The sequence below is a fragment of the Saccharomyces eubayanus genome, chromosome XIII, assembly GCF_001298625.1.
Source record: "Saccharomyces eubayanus strain FM1318 chromosome XIII, whole genome shotgun sequence".
Taxonomy (NCBI): Eukaryota; Fungi; Ascomycota; class Saccharomycetes; order Saccharomycetales; family Saccharomycetaceae; genus Saccharomyces; species Saccharomyces eubayanus.
The window spans coordinates 713,973-738,318 of NC_030972.1; the positions used below are offsets into that span (position 1 = coordinate 713,973).

Below are 24,346 nucleotides of genomic sequence, written 5' to 3' on the forward strand. Positions count from 1 at the left end.
TCATTTGTAACAAATTTTGTTTTGAAATTTCACTTACTATTCTCATCGCCCGAATATCAGCGCCTTTACTACATAACTAAGAGTTGAGGTAATACTTTATAGAGTGAATGAGTCGAAGCTGCTTTCTTCATAATCTATAGTTGGTTCTTTCACTTTACCGAAATCGGCACAGATGTCTATTCCAATTCCCGGTATCAAAGATATCTCCAAACTCAAATTTTTCTATGGTTTCAAGTATCTATGGAACCCAACGGTGCATGACAAAATCTTCGATAAACTGGATATAACGAAAACGTATAAAAATCCCAAGAAGTTGAAAGTGCTCGATCTGTATCCTGGTGTTGGTGTACAATCCGCCATGTTTTACAATAGATACTCGCCCCAGCAATATTCTATGATGGAAAGACGCTCGAGTCTTTACAAATTTCTGCAAGCAAACTTCAAAGATTCTCCCTTACAGATACTAAAAAGAGATCCGTACGACTGGTCAACCTACTTGCATTTAATCGATGAAGAGCGATTGTTTGTTCCCGAGGTTCAGCCATCAGACCGTATCAACGATAGCTTTCTAACCGTGGCTAACGTAACAGGTGAAGGCTCAGAAGGCCTTATTATGCAGTGGCTGTCATGCATAGGAAATAAGAACTGGTTGTATAGATTTGGAAAAATGAAGATGTTACTGTGGATGCCAAGTACCACTGCCAGAAAGCTTCTGGCAAGACCAAGCATGCGTTCCAGATCGAAATGTTCAGTGGTAAGAGAAGCGTTTACAGATACTAAACTGATTGCCATATCTGATAGAGACGAGTTGAAGGGGTTTGATAGTAAATGTTTAGAAGAGTGGGATCCCATTGTGTTTAGTGCCGCGGACATCTGGCCTACAAAAGGGAAGCCAATCGCATTGGTAGAGATGGATCCAACTGATTTTGACTTTGATGTTGAGAACTGGGATTATGTCACGAGGCACTTAATGATTCTCAAAAGAACGCCACTAAACATTGTCATGGACTCGCTRGGACATGGAGGGCAGCTATACTTCAATAGTAGAATTACTGATAAGGAACTGCTGAAAAAGTGTCCCATTGATTTAACAAATGATGAATTTATATACATAACGAAACTTTTCACAGAGTGGCCTTTCAAACCTGATATTTTGATGGACTTCGTTGATATAAATCAAACAGAGCATTCTGGTTAATATACGGTTTAATAGGCTTAATATTCCTATTCCGTGATCAAATTAGAGCATGTAAATAAACAGATAGAAGCAAATTTAATATATATATAGCCGTTTCGGAATCGAAGAGAGATGATGACTTTGAGGCTAGACGCATTGCTGGCAATTATTGAAAAGAAAAACTAATCTATGGGAACGGTTTTCTTAAAAAACTTTACACTCTATGTATTTTACAAAATATACTCTACAGACTTAGATAATTTTTTTATCTAAGGGTTAAAAAAAGGCCATCAAAATTATTCATCTGCCTTTGACGTTTCATGATTAGTGACATATTCTGTTGCCTTGGCTTTGACATATTCAACGGTCTTCTCATCATCTTGCGATTCTTCAAATTGTAACCATTTGTTAAAGAAAAATTTAGCTTGCTTTCTTGTTAGCTTTTTGGTTATTATTCTTTCAAATAAATCTTCTACCTTCTTCTTGTCCTTGGCTTTCACTTCTTGGTCCACGTAAACATTCCACAAATCAATTCTCTTTGGCGCATCGGCAACCAAACCTTCAAATAATGAACGACCTCTTTCTGGGTCACCCTTAGCGAATTCTAATTGAGCAAACTTACGGACAACTTCAATGTGACTACGTTTTGGTAGAGCCTTCAAAGCGCTACCCAAAATCGTACGGGCCTCTTGCTCTTCATTATGACTTATCAAGAAGTCACCCCATGATACCCAGATGGAAATCTTTTCACTACCGAATTTCTTGGCCGTAGCTTTGAATAACTCTGCAGCTCTGTCTAGCTTCTCACTCATTTCATAAATGCCAAGCAATTTTGTATGAATGGCATAAGAGTCCATATATTGACAAGCTCTTTTGAAGACGTCTTCTAGAGTTTCTTCAGTACCAAAAGTGTTTTCCAAATTCAGCATTGCAATCCAAATATTCATCTTTTCAGCTTCTTCTCTGAAGTTGATAGTCTTCAACGCACGTTCGGCAAGTTCTCGTGCTTTTTCGATTTCACTTAATTGCAATTGGAAAGCCATGTAGTTCATCCATATGACAGAAGAGTTTGGATTACCGATGATTAAACGTTCAAAATCTGCGACAGATTCTGGTGCTCTGGTATTGATATCAATGGTCTTGTCCTGTATGATCTTCTCCTTTCTTCTCTTATGCTTATGTTTCTTGTTTTCAGTAAAGTCTTCAAGATCTTCTTCAGAGTCTTCTTCTTCCTGTGCTTGGTCCAAAATGGAGGCAGTCCAATCGAAGCCAGCACTTAAGGATAATCCATCTGATGATATTTTAGCCCCCTTATCAGTAGCGTCGTTGTTATGATCCTCTGCATCAGATTCGTTGTCAGAATCGTCGAAGGCTACGTCAGCCATGATTTCATCTTCATCTTCCTTTTCGGCTTCGTTTGCAGTAGCGGTTGACGATTCAGCTTGTTTAGAGAAATGGGATGCCTTTAAGCTTAAAGAAATTTGTTTTTTCTCTGGATTTGTCTTCAAAACAATGGCTTTTACCCTGTCACCTACACCAAATAGGGCAGAGAGATCCTCGGGTTTTTTGTCTGCAATTTCAGAAATGTGTGCCAGACCGGTAGCATTAACTGTACTGTCCAGTTTGACAAAAACACCAAAATCGGTGACGTTCTTTACAGTACCATCAAAAATATCACCAGCCTTGATATCAGAATAGTTCTTCAAAATCTTCAAGTCACCGTTTACTTCGGATTCTCTCAAAGTTAGAGAAATGCGAGAATCTTCATCGCAGGTGACTACTTTGCCTACAACGTATTGCATTGGTTTGTAAAATTTCTTCCACTCCTTCAAGTAAGAGTCAGATAGCTTACTAACTGGAACGAAAGCTTCAACTTTCTTACTCAAGTAAACAAAAATACCCTTGTCATTCACGTTATTAATAATACCATCTACRATATCACCCTGTTTCAAGTCTTTATGGGACCCAATAGAGCGAGATTTAGGAGCGGCAGTACGTAAAGATAATTCAATTTTCTTATTCTCTGCATCAACAGCCAAAACAGTAGTTGGGATAACATTGTTAATTTTGTCATCGAAAGTTTCACTTAGTGATACAGAAAAGTCGTTTAATGCATCAGTGATAAAAGAAATACCAGTAACCTTATTACCAAGGTCTAATAAAACATACTTCTCAGCTATTTTCAAGATACGACCTGGTAATTCATCGCCAACCTTTATTGTAGACATATCAACATCAACATGAGCTTTTCCAATAACATTGACGAAACCATGCTCTTGATCAATAGAAGCAACCTTTACTTGGATAGCTGAGCCTAATGGGAAAACTGATTCAATATTATCTGAAAAGTCTTTGTCATTTTCTGCCAAGTCTAACAAAGAAATTCTAGCCTTTAAGACTGGAGAAATGGTTAACCATAGATGATTTCCTGACGAATTATTAACAAAGCCAGTCAGTTCTTCGCCAACGCTAATTTCTTTCAAATTCTTTGTGTGTACTTCCTTCACTTTCAATTCTGAGGGTTTCATTGATAATTCCAAAATGCTAGCCTTTGAAATTCTGTGAGTGATTGGTAAGAATTTATGGCTCTTAACATCGTGGTTACCAATGATTTTCACCTTAATAACATCATCCTTCTTGTAGTGACTCAAAGGCTGTTTTTTATCTTTAATTTCTTCATATTTGTCAAACACTTCAGCGATGTCAACTCTACCGTGCAGGTTTGCAGCTAAGATGACGTTCAATTGATTTTTTTTGACACTTTTGATTTTCGCTTTAACAACACTACCGATGGACAAGTCATCCCAACATTTAATGGATGAATCAATTGGATTTTCAATTTTAGATTCAACTTGCTTCTTTTCTTCTTTGACCTTGGGGGCTTTTAGAGATAGTAAAAATTTCTGGTTTTGGTCGTCTGTTCTTAGCAAATACACAGTAACAGATTGGTTGACATAGAATGTCTTACTAATATCGATATCCCTACTATCAACGGCATAACTTGGTAAAACTAAACCAATGAACTTACCGTTAAATGCAACAAATAAACCTTTGTCAGAAATGGACTTAATGTAGGCGTGCATTGGAGCGTCTTTCTTTATGTCTTTAACGTCATTGTAAGTTAATGGAAGAGTTTCTTTTTTGGCGTCTTTGATTAAAGAACTTTTTAGAGTCATGTTGAACACACGAGTTCTTGTATCCTTATCAATCACTAAACCCTTTAGCTCAGCACCAATTCTGATCTTTTTCAACTGAGCTCTATTCTGTTCAATTCTAGCATCAGAAAGATGGCCAACGTAAATAACACCACGTAGGCCAACATCTGGGATCTCGACCACTATAGATTCTTTAGTCTTTTCAATAACATTGACAGTAACAGTTGTTCTACCAGGAACAATGTTCTCAATGGTATCTTTTTGTTGAGCGGCTTGTTCATTTGAAACTTTGCATGTGGCAATGATTCTTCTTCTATCAGCATCGACGTCAAGAAGCTTTACTACTACTGTTTGACCAAGCCTTAAATGTTCTTCGGGTTTCTTCACGAAAACCTCTGAAATTTCAGAATTGGGCAAGAAACCAGATAAACCACCGAAAAAGGAAAGAATACAACCATTTGGCTTGAAAACTTGAACTGTTGCTAAAGTCTTTTCATTCTTAGCCTTGATGTCTTTAGCAATCTCATAAGTGGAAACTAGTGGTGATTCGTCATCCTCAATGTTAACCAATGATTTTTTCAAAGTCATGTACACATTACCTCTTGCATTGACTGATAGTACTCTACCTTTAACCTTGGAGCCTATCTTAAATTTTCTTTCTGGATAAACAAGTCTAGTATCCGAGATATGCAATAGTGGAACGGTAGCTTTAAACTGGTCATTAAAAATTTTTAATTCAATACCTGAACTAGAAACGGAAGTAATCTCACAACCGGCTATCAATTCGCCAATAGGAATATCATTTGTTCTTAGGTACTTCAACTTTAGGTATTTTGAATCGGTAGACAATTGATAAATATCATCAACGGGGCTGAAACCAAGAACTCTGGCACTTAACTTTTCAGGGTTTTCAACTTCACCAACTCTGGAAGAGTGTACCTTACCTAATCTGTCGTCATCCAGGGCTAGGTATAGATAGTCAGAATCACGACCTTTAACGGCACATGATTCAAATGTGTAACCGATAGGGAACGCATCAAGACCTTCAGCAGATTTTAATGAGTCTTCTAGTCGTAAAATATGTGGAAGAGTTGACAATATCAAAACTCTGTCACCGTTTTTGTTTTCTAGACAGGCGATGATTCGGCATCTAATACTGGAACCAATGGCAAATTTATGTTTTAAGTCTTCTTCGGAAAACGCTCTTAAGTGTGATAAATTAACAACACCGGATACTAAACCGAAAGCCTTACCGGTAATACCGTTTTTGGTGATAGCTTCACACAGTAAGTCGACAATTTGACCAGGGATAACGGCATCAATTGAAGATATTTGAGTAATTTTGTTCTTTTTGTCTGAGAAATTTGTGTTTACAACAATTGATCTGTCAGATTTCTTAGTGATATTACCTAAAAAAACAGCACCAGGCAACAAATTTTCAAAATCTGTGATATCTTTCTTAGCGATGAATCCTGTAAAATCTGGGAGACCCACGTCTAAGATAGCACCATGGTCTTCAATAGATTTGACAGCACATTGAATAGAGGTTGATTTAACCAAATCTTCATCGGAGTAAGTGTTTACCAATGAAGGTTCGATAGTTAGCTCTATTCTCTTCTTTTTAGATTTTTTAGTTGAAGGCTCTAGCGAAGTATTCTTAATGACGGAGCACCTCAACCATTGGCCGATGTGAAAGTACTTTCTCAAATTAGGAAGCTCGTTGGACTTGTTATTCTTTTCATCTTCATCATCAGATGATTCGTATTCAGCATCACCATCCTTGGATTCTTTTTTGTCAGCAGTTTCAGTATCGCTATCCATATCTTCATCGAGATCTTCTAAAATCATAGTAAATCTGTCTGAAATATGTGTTAAGTTGACATAACCAGAAATACCATCTGTGAATGTAACACACAAATCTTGTCTAGTAATACTGGAGATCTGTCCTAACAGAGAAGAGCCATTCTTCAAAGTCTTAAAATTGACATGTTCGACCAGACCGACTTTTGCTTCATCAGTAGCGGTTGATGAATCTTCATTTGCTGAGTTATCAGAAGCAGATTTCTTTGTGGTTTTCTTCTTCTTTAATGGTCTAGTTGATGGTTCAGAAACTTTGGCATTTTCATTACCAAATAAAACATCATTGGCAGCTTCATTAGCAACTTGTTTTAGTTCTAAAGGAGTCAAAGCAGAAGCACCACCTCTTGGAAAAGACACTTCTTCAGTGTTCCTTATCAATGATGAAGCGGATGGTTGCTTTGTGGAATCTTCCCTCGAAAGTGGAAATTCGTCATCTCTCTTTCTTTTGATGGGAGCTACCATATTTGCAACAGTATAGGTAGATTTTCTTTATTAAAAGGCCTTTGGTTCAGACTGAAGTATTGAAGACCAAAAATTCTAAGTGAAAAATGAACCAACTATCTCTATCGAGCTTTTTTAATTTCATATCTAGTACATAGAAGGGTTTAGCTCATCTCATCTTAAAATTTTTCAAAATTTTTCAAAATTAGAAAAGGACTCGGTCATTTAGCACGAGCGCATCGGATACTTGCTTGGCAATGATAATATCACAAGGCTTTCTATGTATGAGATATGTACTGTGGAGTCAAGTATGAGGTTTCACCTGGCTTGAAGTTAAGAGCACAATACTTGGCTGGAGAAGGCTCTACACGGCAGATGGAGCTTGTCTATCCTTTGTTTACTTCTTTTTCACCAACTATATAGTAGATTATTCACAAATAGCAGTAGAGTTGGATCGTTGTAATCGTCCAATATCGAGTAATATTTGTAATACAAACTGTTCAATACTCGGGCTCCAATAATGTCAGATTCAGAAAAAAATCTCCCGTTTTATGTTTTCTTGGTGAACTTTACAATTTTCGGTGTCAAAAAACATTAAGAAAATATTAATCAGATGTCAATCTTTTCATTCTAAAATTTTAATATTAACCCATATAGAAACCTGCAACAGAAAGTTACTGTTTCATGACGCACTTCTCAATAAGAGAGGATAAAAACAAGTAGTTCAATAGGGTAGGCACTTTGATTAAGAACGCCCAGTTATCCAACTGGTTACCTGCTTCTTTTCACTTTAAACAGGGCTCCTTATATCAAAACATTTCGATCACACCAGCCAAACGTAAATTGAGTAGCTATATAATTATAAATGAAGGCATTTAATGGCGAGGCACCGCTAACACACATCTATTGCATAGTTCAATATACAAAAACCCAGGAGTGTGTGCAAGGAAGTAACTAAGTGGATCATTCTTTATCCCAGGTTTGAAACCATTGCAACGAAAATTTATTGAAACTCGCTTGTTTTCGATATCCTCCCATTGCCTTTCACATATATGTACGCACTGCGCGGTTATTCCTCGGCTTTCATTGGCTCTCCGTAAAAAATCGAGACTGATTATTGCTTTTACATCCGGACACCAATCCGGTGTGTGGAAGTGTAGTACTTTTTTTTCGATTTTGGGTTGCGTCCCGAGGTAATTTCTCAATAGATGATCTGAATTTTTCAGAACAATATAGACATTAAAGATATACGTCTTGTATTATATGTGAATCCAGATAGTGTAAAACCAGTACAGCTGAAACCAAGAAAACAACAGAACATAACTAACAGCCCAAGATGTTGATGCCAAAGCAAGAAAGAAACAAAATTCACCAATACTTGTTTCAAGGTATGTTTACTTTTTGAGTAAAATAAGTGGTGGCATGCTCCCCAATGGATATACGAAATAATATCTGAAAAGTGACTGAACACCTACACGAACAAATTGAAATTACGCCCCTTTTAGAAATATTCTCATTTTAAGCCAAGGAAAGCAAAATAATATATTAAATAGAATCTAAAGTTCAATAAGAACCAATCATTACCCTTAGTCACCTCCACATTGTTTAGCTATTAGAAACTACAAAATCCACCTCGATTATGCGAAAATAAAAACGCTATAAAAGGTATAAAAGTACATCTGAGGCTACTAAACCATTCACTTATTCACGAAGGCGTATTCCGTATAATCTAAAAAGATCCATTTAGAAATCATAAAAGCACCTAAAACAATCAAAAAGACAATTTTTACTAACAAGCAAGATCATTGACTTTACGATCATATTTTAACTAGAAGGTGTTGTTGTCGCTAAGAAGGATTTCAACCAACCAAAGCACGAAGAAATTGACACCAAGAATTTGTATGTCATCAAGGCTTTGCAATCTTTGACTTCCAAGGGTTACGTTAAGACTCAATTCTCATGGCAATATTACTACTACACCTTGACTGAAGAAGGTGTCGAATATTTGAGAGAATACTTGAACTTGCCAGAACACATTGTTCCAGGTACCTACATTCAAGAAAGAAACCCATCCCAAAGACCCCAAAGAAGATACTAAATGCGCTGTTACGTTTAAGTAAACTATTTTCTATTTAAAATATTTAGACTATTCTTTATTTTGTTTCTCTCTCGTAATATATGTGGTTTTATGCATCAAGTAAGTTTTCGTTATATTTTCTTACATTTTTTATGAATTGTGTGATGCATTTTATGATTTAGCTGCCTTTTACGCGCCCTTGCCATGCATATATGAATCGCTTATATATATACGAGCTATTGATTGTGTTTCTACAGTTTTCTGCTTATAATTAATATTATTTAATCTGGATGTATGTGGTGTACGGATCAAAAATTTCTACATGAAATGCTAAAGATCCAATATGCTAGTAAAGACTACTTATGAATAGTTCCCTCCGAAACCCCATGAAGCCAAAGTGACGCAAACACCCCTTCCATATCACAGCTGAGTAAAGTGTGTCATGTCCTTAAGCTCTTGGAGGCAATTTCAACTCTTTGAGAATATCCCTATTAAGGATCCTAATTTTGGCGGAAATTCTCTATTATACTCAGATCCAACCCTTTGTGCAGCTGCAATAGTGGATCCTCAAACCTTGATCATAGCTGTAAACTCAAACGTTATAAAAGTAGTTAAACTAGACCAGTCGCAGGTAATACACGAGTTTCAAGCATTTCCTCATGAGTTCCAAATTACTTTCCTTAAAGTTGTTAACGGTGAATTCTTAGTCGCATTAGGTGAATCCATCGGCAAACCTTCCTTAATCAGAATATACAAGTTAGACAAATTGCCGATCAAGGAACAGGCATATCATTCGCAAGTGGAACTGAAAAATGGTAATAACACATACCCTATCTCTGTCGTTTCCATATCCAATGACCTTTCGTGCATAATGGTGGGATTCATTAATGGAAAGATCATTCTTATTAGGGGTGACATCTCTAGAGATAGAGGATCTCAACAAAGAATTATTTATGAGGACCCGAGCAAAGAACCAGTAACAGCTCTATTCCTTAATAACGATTCGACGGCCTGTTTTGTAGCTACGACTTCAAGAATTCTTTTATTCAACACAACTGGTAGAAATAGAGGTCGCCCAAGTTTAGTTTTGAACTCCAAAAACGGATTGGATTTGAACTGTGGAGCCTTTAATTCAGCTGCCGACGAATTTATTTGCTGCTTGAGCAGCTTCATTGAATTTTTCAGTGCTACTGGGAAGAAGCATCAATTTGCATTTGATTTATCATCGAGAAAGAAAACATTTTGTGTAGACAAAGACCACATTTTAGTTGTCACTGAGGAAACAGCCGGTCCATCTACATCAATTAATGTTAATGAACTATCTCCCACAATAATAAACCGAGTATTTATCATTGATACTAAAAATAAAATAATTTCGCTCAATTTTGTTGTTTCTAGTGCAATTATTGACATCTTCTCTGCAGCCCAAAGTGGCAAAAACATCACATATCTATTGACATCTGAAGGAGTGATGCACAGAATAACTTTAAAGCCTTTAGAAAATCAGATTGGTATTATCATTCAGAAAGAGCTCTATCCGTTTGCTTTGCAACTAGCGAAACAATATTCGCTGCCATCGTTGGACGTTCAAAAAATTCACAAAAAATACGGTGATTACCTATTCAAAAAGGGCCTCAAAAAGGAGGCAACGGACCAATATATCCAGTGCTTGGATGTTGTGGAAACCAGCGAAGTCATATCAAAATTTGGTGTAAAAGAAGTTCCCGATCCAGAGAGTATGAAAAATTTGGCCGATTATCTGTGGTCTTTAATCAAAAACTCTATTTCTCAATGCGATCACATAACTTTGTTGCTTATTGTCTTAATAAAACTGAAAGATGTAGAAGGAATTGAAACATTCATTCAGCATTTTGATAGAAATGGCAATTGGAATGAAGAGATTGTAAAAGACGATATGGATGATGTAACGTTTTTTTATTCGGATAACGAGTTTTTTGATTTGGATTTGATATTAGAACTTCTAAAGGAGTCCGATTTCAAACGCCTTTCTTATCAACTTGCAAAGAGGTATTCAAAGGATTCATTGATTATAGTGGATATCTTATTGAATTTGTTAAATAATCCTCTAAAGGCCATAAAATATATTAAAAGTTTACCCATTGATGAAACTCTTAGATGCCTCGTGATATATTCGAAAAAATTATTAGAGGAGTCGCCTAATGAAACCAATGCTTTACTAATCAAAGTGTTTACTGGTAAGTTTAGACCAACGAATTTTGAAGTAGAACTAGACCGTAGAGACACCACAAGTGATTTTTCTGAAAACATCAGGACAGTATTTTACAGTTACAAGACTTTTTTCAATTATATGAACTCTAATGGAAAATCCGACGTGATGAGCGAGTCTTCAGACACATCAAACGAAAATGAAGCGCCTACCTACCATCCACCAAAACCATCCATTGTTTTCAGCTCATTTGTTTCCAAGCCTTTTGAATTTGTTGTGTTTTTAGAAGCCTGCTTGGCATGTTACCAGCAGTATGAGGGGTTTGATGAAGATAGACAAGTCATTTTAACTACTCTATACGACTTGTATTTAAATTTGGCACAAGAGGATGTTCCTGAACGTATTAATGATTGGCGTTCAAGAGCCACTGGTGTTTTAAACGAAAGTAACAAATTGGTGAATTCCAGTATTGCTTCGACTGGAAAAAATGTCGATAACTCGCTAATGTTACTGATTTCTCACATGGATAAAAGTAGCTCTTCATCAAAAAACAATACTAATGACATTAATATAGCATCGTGTGCTCATGATAACTCCGAGATGGATTTACTAAGTACATTTAGGGCTATGACACTAAATGACRAACCAAATACGTGCCTAAATTTTCTTCAAAGATACGGAGCGGAAGAACCGAAGATCCTACAAGTGGCGTTGAATTACTTTGTTTCTAATAAGCATATCTTCAAGGAAATGGGTGGTAACGAAGCACTGAAGGAAAATGTCTTGAGACCTATTATAGAAGGAGAATTGATGTCATTGCTTGATATAATTAAAGTACTTTCTCGTACAAGTGTGGCTCACTTCGGGCTGATACAAGATGTCATTATTAACTATGTAAAAAACGAGGACGTAGAAATTAAGAGAAATGAAAAATTGATTGATTCTTATGACAAGGAGCTAAACGAGAAAAAGGAGAAACTAAAGAGTTTGATCAACTCAGATCAACCTATCCACGTACCCCTGAAGAACCAAACATGTTTCATGTGCAATTTGACATTAGATATTCCTGTTGTCTTTTTCAAATGTGGACACACCTACCATCAACATTGTCTCAATGAAGAAGAAGACACTTTAGAGGGCGAAAGAAAGCTGTTCAAATGTCCTAAATGCTTAGTAGAATTGGAAACGTCCAACAAACTTTATGAAGCTCAACACGAAGTAATCCAGAAGAACGATCTTTTGGACTTTGCCTTGAACAGTGAAGAAGGAAGTAAAGACCGCTTCAAAGTTGTAACAGAATTTTTGGGGAGAGGTGCCATCAGCTATTCTGACATCACTATCGAATGATGTGCTCTTGTGGTTTATGCTTACGGTAATTGTCGCCGCCGCGTCACAAATGCGCGTTAACTTTGTCGCGAAGCGCATCTGAAACATACATGCGACACTGTCAACTGGTACATGCTCAGCGAGGTGAAGTAGAAAACAGAACGTTATATATTTAAGATAGAGGCTTTGTACATTCGATGAAGAGTATTGTTAATAAGCAACTTGTTTTCCTTAGTACGGTTTCCTGTAATACAAATTTTAAAATTTCTTGATAGTAATTTCTCAATAGAAAAAGAGAGAATCCAAGCAGAAAAACCTCCAATGTTCAAGACATCTTATACCTTGTATGATTTAAACTATCCAACAAATAGTTCACTGACGCCAATAAGAGACTACAAAAATGATTATTTCCATAAAAACGATAATAAACTACCGGAGATAGTGAGAAAACCCACTAGAATGTTATCGAAGCACGAAGGCAAAGTTAATGACAAGAAATCTACAAACAAAAGACCAGCAAGTCTTGACTTACATTCCATAGTGAATAGTTTAAACAGCAAAAGAATATATTCTCCTATCAACACAGAAAAATTTCAAAGCGTGGTCAGGCTGGATTCAAGCCCCCACGTCCCCACTTCCGCATATGGAGGATGTAAATTTTATAAAGTTGTTCAGAAGTTGTATCTTTCTGAGATCGATTACTACAATGTTTTATTAACTGCCAATAACGTATACAGAAAAGCATTAAATGACGACCTAAGATTCAAGAACAAGCTAATAAAGTCTGACTCAAGTGATGAGTTGTTGCTTTTTGGGAATATTGATACTATTGCTTCGATTAGCAAGATATTTGTATCAGCAATAAATGACATGCTTTTGGTCAACCAACGTGGGAAAACTTTAGACGCAAATGATTGGGAAAAAATAACCACTGATGCTGAGACCCAACAGCAGTTATATTCAGTTTTTGATATTTCAGAGGCGTTTGAACAACATTTATTAAGGACCAGGTCAACTTATATGAGTTATTTTGTTAGCCATCAAAAACAAATGGAACTATTTACTTCATTGAGGGCTAATAAAAGCCATGTCTTCAACATGTGGTACGAACATTGTTTAAAGGAAAGTGGTTGCTTGAAACTAGAGGACATATTGGAAAGCCCAATGAAAAGGCTAATTGAATGGATTGATACGTTGGAAACATTACAGAGCTGTTTTGAAGATGTAATTTCGTTAAAATTGGGCTCGAAATTAAGTCAAGCTAGAAGAAAATACTCGGTATTTGCTAATAAGTTGGATACAGAGGTTTCGGAATACAAAAGCAACTCCATGTATAACTTCAGTTTAACCCCGTCAGAGATTATACAAAGTTATGATGAAGACCCGTTTTCGCATCTTTTAAAGCCTCCAGACAACCAAAATAAAAGGAAAAGTTATGCTTCTCGACACGGGAGTGATCCCAATAAAAGCAGGGTCCCTTCTCTACTTTCTGGTTCATCAAGCTTTTATTCGGAAGTTTCGGGTTTAGAGACTGTTAGTGATACCTCTAGTATGCCATTTGGAACTGCTCCGTTAGAAATGGATGAAGAAGAAGAGTTTTATACTCTGGCAGATCATATTAGCAAATTCAAAAAAGTATCAAAACATTTGTCAGACTTGCAAAAGCATTTATTAAAAAACAGTTTTTCAGACATTATTGATTCCAGTTTACAGAGAATAAGTGCTTGGAAAAAGGTAATCGAATGTGAGGCACCTTTCGGTGCATTTTTCGAACACGATAATCTAATATCGACCATGTGTTCGTCATACATAGATAAACTACATGAACAGAAAAACCAAGTAACAATCCTAAAACTGACAGAATTGGAAACTGATGTAATGATTCCACTCGCAAAAATCATAGCCAACTGTGATACCGTCAGGAGTAAACTAAAGGATTTACAAGCTTTGAAAAAAGATTACATGCTATTTTTACAAGAAAAAAAGGCTAATGTACGAGATGTGAAACGTGATTTGTTGGGAATGCATTTCCAAAACTTGCAAAATCAAATGAAAAGGGAACTTCCAGTTTTCATTACTTTAATCCATAATACGGTTGAATGTATCTTACTGAACTATAACAAAGTTTTTTTAAAATATCTAGAAATAATCGCTGGTGGAAAAAAATATCTGCAAAAGGATCTACAAAACAAGGCTCTCAATGATTCTACAGAGACAGGTCTAGTCAATAATCTTGACATCCTACAATGCTACTCTAAATCACGGTACATGACAAAACGCATGGTAAGAAAAGACTGGCCCTTCCTTGGAGATCCTAGTGGAAGCCGTGTCATTCGAAAACTATTTGAACTTTGAATCGAATCAGTTAGACTATATATTTTGTATGTCGTTCAGTGGACTTAAATTTGATATAGAAGCCTTGAAGTGATGCGAAAAGCTTACCTTGGTTACTTTCTATAGTTTAGTTTACTGGCGCGAAAAGGGAAAGGAAAAAATTTATTTTAAGGTAATTATTCATAAAGGGTCTGTAAGAGAGGTTAGAAGAATTTTTGTTGAAAGAAATGGCCAACGAGGGTGGAACACGTTATGAAATTATGGCTGACATCAGTAAATATATCCCGATGGTTGACGCCATATTAAGTGCGTCCAACCCAGATGAAATAAGTCCGAAGAGGGTTAGAAAAGCCCTTCAAATCCTATTTTCAGTTGATTTGGACCCTCAAAGGAAGGCAATCAACGAATTGATCCTTGAAAGGTTTGGTGATATACAAGAAAATCCTAGAGTTTTGGTTCCAAAGGAGGTCCTTATCAATCGAGATCAGGAATTAGCTTCGAAACTGCAAGAAGAGGGAGGAAGACCTCTAAGGTCAACAAAGAAAAGAAAAAGTAAGACTGAAACTAAACCGAAAAAGAAGAAAAAGAGGACTGAAAGCACTGACTCTAACAGCATTTCAGTCCGAAAAGTTCTTTTATCGGCTCCTCTACAGAAGTTTCTGGGGGCCGAAGAATTGCCAAGAACACAAGTGGTCAAGATGATATGGAAATATATTAAGGAGAATGACTTACAGAACCCCGAGGATCGTCGAGAAATCTTATGCGATGAGAAGATGGTGCCCATTTTTGGTAAAAAAATGACAATGTTTTCAATGAACAAACTTTTAACCAAGCACTTGTTTAATCCTGAAGAAATTGTCAAGCACGAAGAAAAGGAGGAACCGATGCCTAAAAAAGAAGTCAAATCGGAAGATGAGCTGCTTCCGAATGCCACCGATTAAGTTCAACAGCGGTATCTATGTAACCTTCTTTATACTTTTCCTCCCTTTCATGACTGGTACTGTTGTTTAGTGCACTTATTGTATAATATTCGATCGTGTAGATTAGTCACCAATGTAGTAGTATTAAAAATGGTTCTCGAAACCTAATTTTCGTAAAGGCTGCGATATCTGTTTAGAAGGATTGCTTTTGTTTTGATGGCACTTACCTATAATGACATATTTTTTTTGATTTTTTACATGGGGAAAAATAATCCAAAAACGATAGCAGTGTTGGGCTTGTAGAAGACTGGCTGAAATAGTCATACAGAACCACGATAAATTTATGATAATATAATTGCCCACGCTGTTTACCATTCGCAGGATATCATTTTTTATTTGTAAAAAAAACTATCAATCGCTGATAATGGCAAGACAAGGCGGGTTTTATGCTGTTCGAAAAGGTAGAGAAACTGGGATCTTCAATTCGTGGGATGAATGCAAGAGCCAAGTGAATGGGTACGGCGGTGCCATTTACAAAAAGTTTGACAACTATGGTGAAGCCAAATCCTTTGTCGGCCAATCGAATAATGCATCGGATTACAGGAGTTCCGACCGTTTCGCAAACTCTAATATTAGCAAACCTCATAGTAGACGAAAGCCCTCTCACGGGTTAAATGCGCCATCATCTTTCTATTCCTCGCTAACACCATCTCCAGCATCAGCATCATACTCCGTCAACAAATCTGCCTTTTACTCAGTAAAAAGTATCAATCCAGAAGTCGAGAGTAAGATTTTCAATAACTGGAATGACTGTCAAAACTATGTCAAGCGTAAAAGAGGTATAACATTTAAGAAATTTGAGGATCAATCTGCTGCAGAAAACTTTATCAATGGAATTAGCGTACATGACTACAAACTAATGAATATTTCTAAGGACACTTTTGAATCCAACTATAAGCATTCCAACTCTGTCAGATATGATAAATCCATGAACGTTTATTGCGATGGTTCAAGTCTCGGTAATGGTACCTCATCATCAAGGGCAGGCTATGGTGCATACTTTGAGGGAGCGCCTGAGGACAACATTTCTGAACCCTTAATGTCGGGAGCTCAAACTAATAATAGAGCTGAAATTGAGGCTGTTTCTGAAGCCTTGAAGAAAATATGGCACAACCTAACTACTAAAGAAGATAAAATAAACTACCAAATTAAGACCGATTCAGAATACGTGGCCAAACTGTTAAACGATAGGTACATGACTTACAATGATAGAAAATTGAAAGAGTTGCCTAATTCAGATCTAGTCATTCCTTTAGTGGAGAGATTTGTTAAAGTTAAGAAATATTATGAATTGAATAAGAACTCCTTCAAAAATGATGGCAAATTCCAGATTGAATGGGTCAAAGGACACGCCGGTGAACCAGGTAACGAGATGGCAGATTTTCTGGCTAAGAATGGAGCGTCCAGAAGGTAACGCCAAATCTTTTCTATTTTTTTGATTGGACTATGTTACGGCTTTAGCATATGTGTATACTTAATACATACATATACATATATTAATTTATTAGTTTGCACAATTACTGTCTATAAACGTGTATCTGTGCTATGTGCCTGAAATCTGGTTAGTTGTACTAACTGCTTTTATTCTTTTTTTGTTTTTTTGTGTTTTATTTGATTTCAGTTTTAGCCAAACGTCCAGCAAGGTCATCCACTTGTGCCTCGAGCAATTCCTTTTCTAATCTTTCCGTTTCGACTTCTTCAAGTTTTTCATCCTCGTCTTCATCTTCCTCATCTTCCTCTTCCTCCTCATCTTCACTGTCAAGTTCTTCTAAATCGTCAATCTCCAAATCATCGAATTTACCTTGTAAAAGATCTAAAGCATCAGAATCTTCTTCTAATCTGTTACCATTGATTTCAAGTTTTTCCAATTCAGGCAAGTTCCCCTTTTCCATGGCAGGTAAAAAGGATGTTTCAAGGGTGCTTTGAACCATTTCATTGTATTCGAATTTCAAAACATGCAAATTAGAGAATTTAACTTGAGTGAAAACTTTGAAGACTTCATCTGAACCAGCAGTCTTTAAGAGACAGTCGTTCAAATTCAGCTCGTACAAACTATCCTTCCAAGTAGGCAAAGCCTTAGCTAATATCAAAGAAGCATGCTTAGTGAAAGTGTTATCTTGTAAATCCAGGATTTCCAGGCCCTGTAAGTGTTGTAGCCCGTAGTGAATTAAAGTGGCCACACCCTTAGGTCTGATACCGTTTTGGTATAGCTTGACGACTTTCAAACCATCAGCGTGACTTTTCAACCCTAGGGCCAAGTATACTGCAGAACCATTTTCTAATCTATTTCTACCACAGATAAACGTTTCCAAGAAAGGTTTGGAAGCAGCTTTCTTATTTTGAGCCAAATGGAAAAGAGCCTTACCGATTCTTTCACCAGCAAAAGGGCCCATACCGTTGTTACTCAAGATCAAATGCTTGATGTTCACGGCATTTACAATGTAGTTCTCTAGAGACTCAATGGTTCTTAATCCAAAGGCATTATCGGAGAGGTTAACAATCTCCAGTTTAGGACATTTCAATAGGACAGGTAATAAAAACTTTAGCGAGTCCACGACTTCATCAACCAATCTCGAGGTGTACAAATCGGCAAAATTCACTTCAACCAAAGAGTTCCTAACCTGAGTGTTATCAGAGATACATTTGGCCAAGGCCTCAGAAGCCTCGGTACCAATGGTATTGCCTGAAAAGTCCAACTTTGTACACGTCTTCAAACCAACCAGTTCTTGTAAGTACGGCTTGATATCGTCATTGGTAGTTAACTTAAGGGCCTTCCCGGAAATGGAGTAAACCTGATCTTCCTCATGTTGAGGAACAAAATGTAAAGTAGCCATCACAAAAACACGCTTGAAAACACTCTCTACCAGAGCTAGCAAGAGTCCTGGATCCACATATTCTTCGTATATCCCCGCCTTTCATCATCAAGGGCCTTGTGATAAAAATTTTCGACTAATCGTTCTACATCGTGCTACGTGACATTAACTTTCAGGAACAAAAGTAAGAGCTGTAAAACACTACCAGCTTTCCCACTAGCTCACAACACCACAACAAAGAGAAGTAGAGGTATCCGTAGCACATCAGAGGCTGTTATGAATAGTGGAGGTAAGACTGTTATGAACAAGAACTCGGCAGGCTCGGTATCTGAAACTGGCGCGGGCCCAGCACAGGAAGACACCCCTAGAGACGTGCGTCTTCTGCATTTACTGCTAGCATCGCAGTCGATCCATCAATATGAAGACCAGGTGCCGCTGCAACTGATGGACTTTGCACATAGGTACACACAGGGCGTGCTCAAGGACGCCCTGGTCTACAATGATTACGCCGGCAGCGGCAATTCTGCTGGTAGCAGCCTAGGCGTGGAGGACATACGGCTGGCCATTGCTGCCAGGACCCAGTACCAGTTCAAGCCCACAGCACCCAAGGAGCTCATGCTGCAGTTGGCAGCCGAGAGGAACAAGAAAGCCCTACCGCAGGTCATGGGCACATGGGGTGTCAGGCTGCCTCCAGAGAAGTACTGTCTCACAGCGAAGGAGTGGGACATCGAGGACCCGAAGTCTGCATAAGCGCACCTTAGTAGTCCACGGGCCTCCAGAGGGCATATAACGTATAATGTATAGTATAATAGAAATACAATTAAAATAATGTACGAGTCGTGCATGGTGATTGTGCTCTATTTGGTGTCTTTTTTCTTGTCCGTTTCCTATATGGCGATAAATGAGATCTACAGGATAATAAGATTTGAGAAAGGGCCGAACAAGCCTCCAAATACCTCAATTCATCTACTCAAGAGCTCGCATTTCATTGTGTTGATCATTAGAACGAAAGACAGAGAAAGAAAAAAAACTTGAAGCGTTCAATCATGCTTTCGCAGACTTCTATTCCGGAAGTAAAAGAAGACGTGGTAGGTTATGCCCTGCACCAGAGGAGGTCCAGGGTGGGCCAATTTCAGGACCTAGGTCCCCCTGATTTGATCACTTTGGTCAAATCACTACCTTCGTCCTCGAGCACCATGGCACCCTCCGTCTCAGCCACCGATAATGGAGCAGGCCCTAACATCAATGGCCAAGATCCCACGACTATAGTTACCGAATTGCATTCTCATGATAAACTAAAAGGTCAGATCGGTACTTTCTTCTACTCCATGGGGATTGACACTTCTGATCCTACTTCCATTACGATCTTTGCTAAGAAAATAACTGATCTTTTCTTGGACACGCCTCAGATTTGGTTTGGTAAGAAGAAGCATTTCCATGTTTCGAAAATTTCCATCAGTTCTTGGAATGCGTTTAGAAAGTATGATGTTAATATCATAGTCCACATTCCAGGGACCGTGCAAACCTATATCATAAGTAGCGACGGCGAACAATCGCAGCTTCCCTCCGTGACAGAGACTTCATCCGCCTCCAATTCACAGGACTTGAACGTAAACATGATCTGGGCGGAAACTTTTATGAGCGGTATTGTACGTGATATTATGCTGATGAAAGATAACCGAGTAGATGGAGAATCCCAAAATTTAGTCGAAACCTTGATATTCAACCCACTAACCTCCGGTGAACTAGAGGATGTCGCCACAAACTTCATTAAACTGTTCCCCTTGGTTTATGAGAAAGGTGTTAATTTGGACGCGCCCACTTATGTTTTGAATCCCTCTTTAACCAATAATTATTTGGTTGAAACGTTAGTAGAAATAGTTAGATTAACCAAGAGTTTGGACGCTTGTCGTAAAATGCTCGAGGAGCTAATAGAAATCCATCCTGAGGCAGTTATAATTTTAATTCGCGTTTATTTTGCATGCGATTTAGAAATAGACGCAATTGATCTGATCAATGAACAATTGAATTCCCCATCGTCATTCTTAGTTGATGACTCAAAGACAAGTCACATCCAGTTGATTTTCAAGTCTGAATTACTAAGCATTCAAAGCGAGTTTCTATTAAACGTCAAGAGAGACTATAAACTAGCTAAAGAAGTCGCTATAGAGGCTGTGAACTGTGCACCAAACGAATTCAAAACATGGTTTTTATTGACAGAGGCATATATTAAATTAAACGATATGGCAAATGCCCTCTTGTCACTTAATGCTTGCCCCATGTCACAGGTCAAAGAAAAATATGTTCTTAGAAGAATTGCCCCTATCACCTCAGATGAAAATCTCCATCTACCATTACCGTTGGACGCATCGGTTGAAGAAATTTCGTCATTGAATCCCATGGACGTCCAATTGGAACAAAAATCCGCAGATCCAAACTTAATCAATCTTTCTGCATCCAGTTTAAAATCTACTTTCCAACTAGCGTATAAACTACTAACAGAAATTGTTCAAATAACCGGATGGGAACAACTCTTAAAATATAGATCAAAGATCTTTGTCATGGAGGATGAATACCAAGGTTCAGCTTCTTCTATCGACGAAGTAGATGTTCATGGTAATGAAGCTTCTAAGATGAGGTCCAAGAGGTTATGTGAAAGGTGGTTGGATAACCTTTTCATGCTCCTATATGAAGATTTGAAAACTTATACCGATTGGCAATCCGAGCAGTTGTATTTTGATGCTCAAAACAGTAAGTACCATAAACTAACTGTCGAATGGGAGTTATTCGGGCTTTGTGCCAAAAGACTGGGACATCTTCCAGAAGCCGCAAAGGCTTTCCAAGTTGGATTGTCTCAAAGATTTTCTCCAGTCTGCGCAAAGAATCTACTGGAGTTTTACATTAATGAACATAAGCGTATTAGAAGGGATTCAGTTTTGGTAAATTCCGAATTGACCTCTTCTCAAATATTGTCAAGTATTAATGACTTGGACAGGTCAATTATCGATCTAGTAGTCAAGATTTGTTGTTGGAATCACCGTTGGTACATTGAGTTTTCAATAATTCTAATAGATGCTTTGAGCGTCGCAGTTCAAGACATGGGTATCACTAAAGTGCATAATGAAATTGCCTCTAGATTTTCTGAGCCTGTGGCTCAACTAGTTGACGATAACATTCTAAAGTTTTTAAAAAATTTTACAAATGACACATTCGATAATTAATGGAAGAAATAAGACGTAAAAAAAAACTAATATAAAAAAAACAAACAGAACGATTAACAAGAAAGAACGCTTAGTATTTTATGTACGATATTTTATCATTGTCTGATATATATATATATTATATTATGGGAGGGATCCTTTTGTTCTCAAGTGGTTCATTTCTGGTTCAAATATCGCGAAGGTTTCCCCGTTGTACCTTATTTCCTTTTTGACGATCTGAGCCACGCCCGAAAAAAAAAAAATATAATCTACTTAGGGCGAAACAAAGGCTTAACCCAAAAATAGAATGTAAACTCAGGAAAGGCTAAAGTTCAGAAGATTGTTAATCTAGAAGCACCTTATTAAGTAAAGAGACTTTGTTTCACGTCCTTAACCTCTTCCTGAACGTTCTGTCACTTAATTTTTAGCTTCAGGTATAAGCCAAACTAATAAGAACGAGACTATATTAAGAACGATAATATGATCGTCAAAGCTAGTATGAAGACGGTCCTACCGTTATGCCTTACGCTCCTGTCCCTTTTCAGAGCAACAAGCGCTTTGGATTTGGACACCACTGACGCAACATCGATTTGTGATGCCACGGCTTTAATACAAGATGGTATGCTGGATTACTACGAAGGTACTAGATATGGTGGTGCAGTGGGGATGTTCCAATCTCCCTACTATTGGTGGCATGCAGGTGAAGCGTTTGGTGGTATGGTTGAAAATTGGTTTCTTTGTAAAAATGACACATACCAAGAACTATTATATAACGCGTTACTCGCACAAACTGGTGCTGATTACGATTATATCCCAGCTAATCAAACAATGGTTGAAGGTAACGATGATCAAGGTATTTGGGGTATTACAGTTATGGGCGCTGTGGAGAGAAATTTTACAGACCCTGATAACGGTGCCCCAGGTTGGCTGGCAATGGTACAAGCCGTTTTCAATACCATGTATTCCAGATGGGATTCTGAACATTGCGGTGGTGGTCTAAGATGGCAAATCTTCACTTGGAATAGTGGGTATAATTACAAGAATACTGTTTCGAATGCCTGTTTGTTTCAAATTGCTGCAAGGCTGGGAAGGTATACTGGTAATACCACATATTTGGATGTTGCTGAACAGGTTTTTGATTGGCTAGTGGATGTCGGATATGTGGTTCTTAATGACACTGCTAACGTGTTTGACGGTGCAGAAATTGACACCAATTGTACTGATATTACTAAAATTGAATGGACCTATAACCACGGTATTGTTCTTGGTGGTATGGCGTATATGTATAATGCTACTAACGGAACAAGTGAATGGAAGACCAGTTTACAACAGATTCTGAATGGTGCGGCGTCATATTTCTTCAAAGATGGTATTATGTACGAAAGTGCTTGTCAAGACTATGGCACTTGTAACACAGATCAAAGAACATTTAAGAGTATCTTTTCTCGTATGCTTGGCCTTACAAGTGTTATGGCTCCTTTCACTAGTGACACTATTGATGCATTAATAAAGACAAGCGCTGAAGCCGCTGCCAAATCATGTGATGGTGGTAGAGATGGCCATACATGTGGCTTAGATTGGGAAAAGCAAACAAACGATGGTTACTATGGTCTAGGTGAACAAATGAACGCATTAGAAGTTATTCAAAATCTTTTAATTCATGACAGACCAGCCCCATACAAGGAAGATAATGGTGGTACATCTAAAGGTGATGCAAATGCTGGTATGAATTCGTCTACAACCAGTGTGCTTCAAAATAATCTGAACATCACAAAGGGTGATCGTGCAGGTGCTGCTATTATCACAGCAGTCATATTAAGCGTTCTAATTGGTGGTGCCGTCTGGATGTTGTTTTGATGCATGTCAAACAAACCACACTGACGAAAAAAATTACTGTATTCTAATATTTGGGCTTTATTATTTTTCTTTCAACTCTACATGTTCATGTTTTACATAAATTCTTTTATTTAACATTCGTTATAGTGCTTTACTAATATAAATGTAGCAATATAGTCTTCGTTCATTTTCAATGAAAATAATAAAAAAGCTCACGATGGGGGTCGAACCCATAATCTTCTGATTAGAAGTCAGACGCGTTGCCATTACGCCACGCAAGCTTGTATTATATTTTAAGATGCTTGAATGAAAAGATCATGAATGTTAATCTATAGTTTTCGTAAAGGACTATTGTGCCTGTTGGTTATTAGTAGTATATTTGTTGATAATTAGTTAGTTTAGTAAGTTGTAATGATCAAGAATAAACAGCTCTCTCTTATTACTATATAAGAGAGATATATAAAACACACGCTGATTGGTTATATGAAACCTAATGTTTCAGACATAATTCAGAATATGGACAATAAGGTATCATGTATAACTCGTCCACTTATATCTTAATTTCTGATCAATTAACAGATCTTTAATCTTATCTTCACTAATTACCAGATTTGGTTATTTGTATCATGATGAAGCATTGTTTATAAATAGTAATAGGCTTAATATTATTATTCTTAATTATTACTAAACTTACTAAACTTACTAATAATCAACAGTATAGACCTGTAAAAACTAGATGATGGCATTTGGGATTCCATTGTTCTAATGTTACGTATATAGATTATAGCATTCATAATATTATGCAAAATTGTCTATTCCCACTTGTGGATCCCAAAATTCATGAGGAAAATATCAAGTGTATTTCATATACGTGATATTATAACAACGAATATTCATTAACTCTTTATTTATCAAATAAAAGATCTTATACTGCAATTTCACCAGTTACAAGATTTGGT

General features: G+C 37.3%; 11 protein-coding genes and 1 non-coding gene across 12 annotated transcripts; 9 read left to right on the plus strand and 3 right to left on the minus strand.

The window, feature by feature from the left end:
• Window positions 1–172: 172 nt before the first annotated feature.
• MTF1 (RNA polymerase specificity factor) lies at window positions 173–1,198 on the plus strand (the record flags this gene model as incomplete). The annotated part of the gene is made up of 1 exon (XM_018367342.1): window positions 173–1,198. The coding sequence occupies one exon, from the start codon at window positions 173–175 to the stop codon at window positions 1,196–1,198; it is 1,026 nt and encodes a 341-aa protein (XP_018220276.1).
• A 275-nt stretch (window positions 1,199–1,473) lies between these two features.
• RRP5 (Rrp5p) lies at window positions 1,474–6,654 on the minus strand (the record flags this gene model as incomplete). The annotated part of the gene is made up of 1 exon (XM_018367343.1): window positions 1,474–6,654. One exon carries the CDS (start codon window positions 6,652–6,654, stop codon window positions 1,474–1,476), a length of 5,181 nt encoding a protein of 1,726 aa, XP_018220277.1.
• A 1,321-nt stretch (window positions 6,655–7,975) lies between these two features.
• Window positions 7,976–8,731, plus strand: RPS10B (40S ribosomal protein eS10; the record flags this gene model as incomplete). The annotated part of the gene is made up of 2 exons (XM_018367344.1): window positions 7,976–8,021; window positions 8,466–8,731. 2 exons carry the CDS (start codon window positions 7,976–7,978, stop codon window positions 8,729–8,731), a joined length of 312 nt encoding a protein of 103 aa, XP_018220278.1.
• Window positions 8,732–9,152: 421 nt separating this feature from the next.
• On the plus strand, window positions 9,153–12,245 carry PEP5 (tethering complex subunit PEP5; the record flags this gene model as incomplete). The annotated part of the gene is made up of 1 exon (XM_018367345.1): window positions 9,153–12,245. The coding sequence occupies one exon, from the start codon at window positions 9,153–9,155 to the stop codon at window positions 12,243–12,245; it is 3,093 nt and encodes a 1,030-aa protein (XP_018220279.1).
• A 300-nt stretch (window positions 12,246–12,545) lies between these two features.
• On the plus strand, window positions 12,546–14,579 carry FUS2 (Fus2p; the record flags this gene model as incomplete). Its single annotated transcript, XM_018367346.1, has 1 exon — window positions 12,546–14,579. The coding sequence occupies one exon, from the start codon at window positions 12,546–12,548 to the stop codon at window positions 14,577–14,579; it is 2,034 nt and encodes a 677-aa protein (XP_018220280.1).
• Window positions 14,580–14,785: 206 nt separating this feature from the next.
• On the plus strand, window positions 14,786–15,499 carry TRI1 (Tri1p; the record flags this gene model as incomplete). Its single annotated transcript, XM_018367347.1, has 1 exon — window positions 14,786–15,499. One exon carries the CDS (start codon window positions 14,786–14,788, stop codon window positions 15,497–15,499), a length of 714 nt encoding a protein of 237 aa, XP_018220281.1.
• A 403-nt stretch (window positions 15,500–15,902) lies between these two features.
• On the plus strand, window positions 15,903–16,952 carry RNH1 (RNA-DNA hybrid ribonuclease; the record flags this gene model as incomplete). Its single annotated transcript, XM_018367348.1, has 1 exon — window positions 15,903–16,952. The coding sequence occupies one exon, from the start codon at window positions 15,903–15,905 to the stop codon at window positions 16,950–16,952; it is 1,050 nt and encodes a 349-aa protein (XP_018220282.1).
• A 193-nt stretch (window positions 16,953–17,145) lies between these two features.
• RNA1 (GTPase-activating protein RNA1) lies at window positions 17,146–18,372 on the minus strand (the record flags this gene model as incomplete). Its single annotated transcript, XM_018367349.1, has 1 exon — window positions 17,146–18,372. One exon carries the CDS (start codon window positions 18,370–18,372, stop codon window positions 17,146–17,148), a length of 1,227 nt encoding a protein of 408 aa, XP_018220283.1.
• A 255-nt stretch (window positions 18,373–18,627) lies between these two features.
• On the plus strand, window positions 18,628–19,101 carry TAF9 (chromatin modification protein; the record flags this gene model as incomplete). Its single annotated transcript, XM_018367350.1, has 1 exon — window positions 18,628–19,101. The coding sequence occupies one exon, from the start codon at window positions 18,628–18,630 to the stop codon at window positions 19,099–19,101; it is 474 nt and encodes a 157-aa protein (XP_018220284.1).
• Window positions 19,102–19,397: 296 nt separating this feature from the next.
• On the plus strand, window positions 19,398–21,572 carry BCH1 (exomer complex subunit; the record flags this gene model as incomplete). Its single annotated transcript, XM_018367351.1, has 1 exon — window positions 19,398–21,572. The coding sequence occupies one exon, from the start codon at window positions 19,398–19,400 to the stop codon at window positions 21,570–21,572; it is 2,175 nt and encodes a 724-aa protein (XP_018220285.1).
• Window positions 21,573–22,031: 459 nt separating this feature from the next.
• DFG5 (putative mannan endo-1,6-alpha-mannosidase) lies at window positions 22,032–23,408 on the plus strand (the record flags this gene model as incomplete). Its single annotated transcript, XM_018367352.1, has 1 exon — window positions 22,032–23,408. One exon carries the CDS (start codon window positions 22,032–22,034, stop codon window positions 23,406–23,408), a length of 1,377 nt encoding a protein of 458 aa, XP_018220286.1.
• A 188-nt stretch (window positions 23,409–23,596) lies between these two features.
• On the minus strand, window positions 23,597–23,668 carry DI49_4323. Its single transcript has one exon. It is a non-coding gene; the product is annotated as a tRNA-Arg (tRNA).
• Window positions 23,669–24,346: the final 678 nt, after the last annotated feature.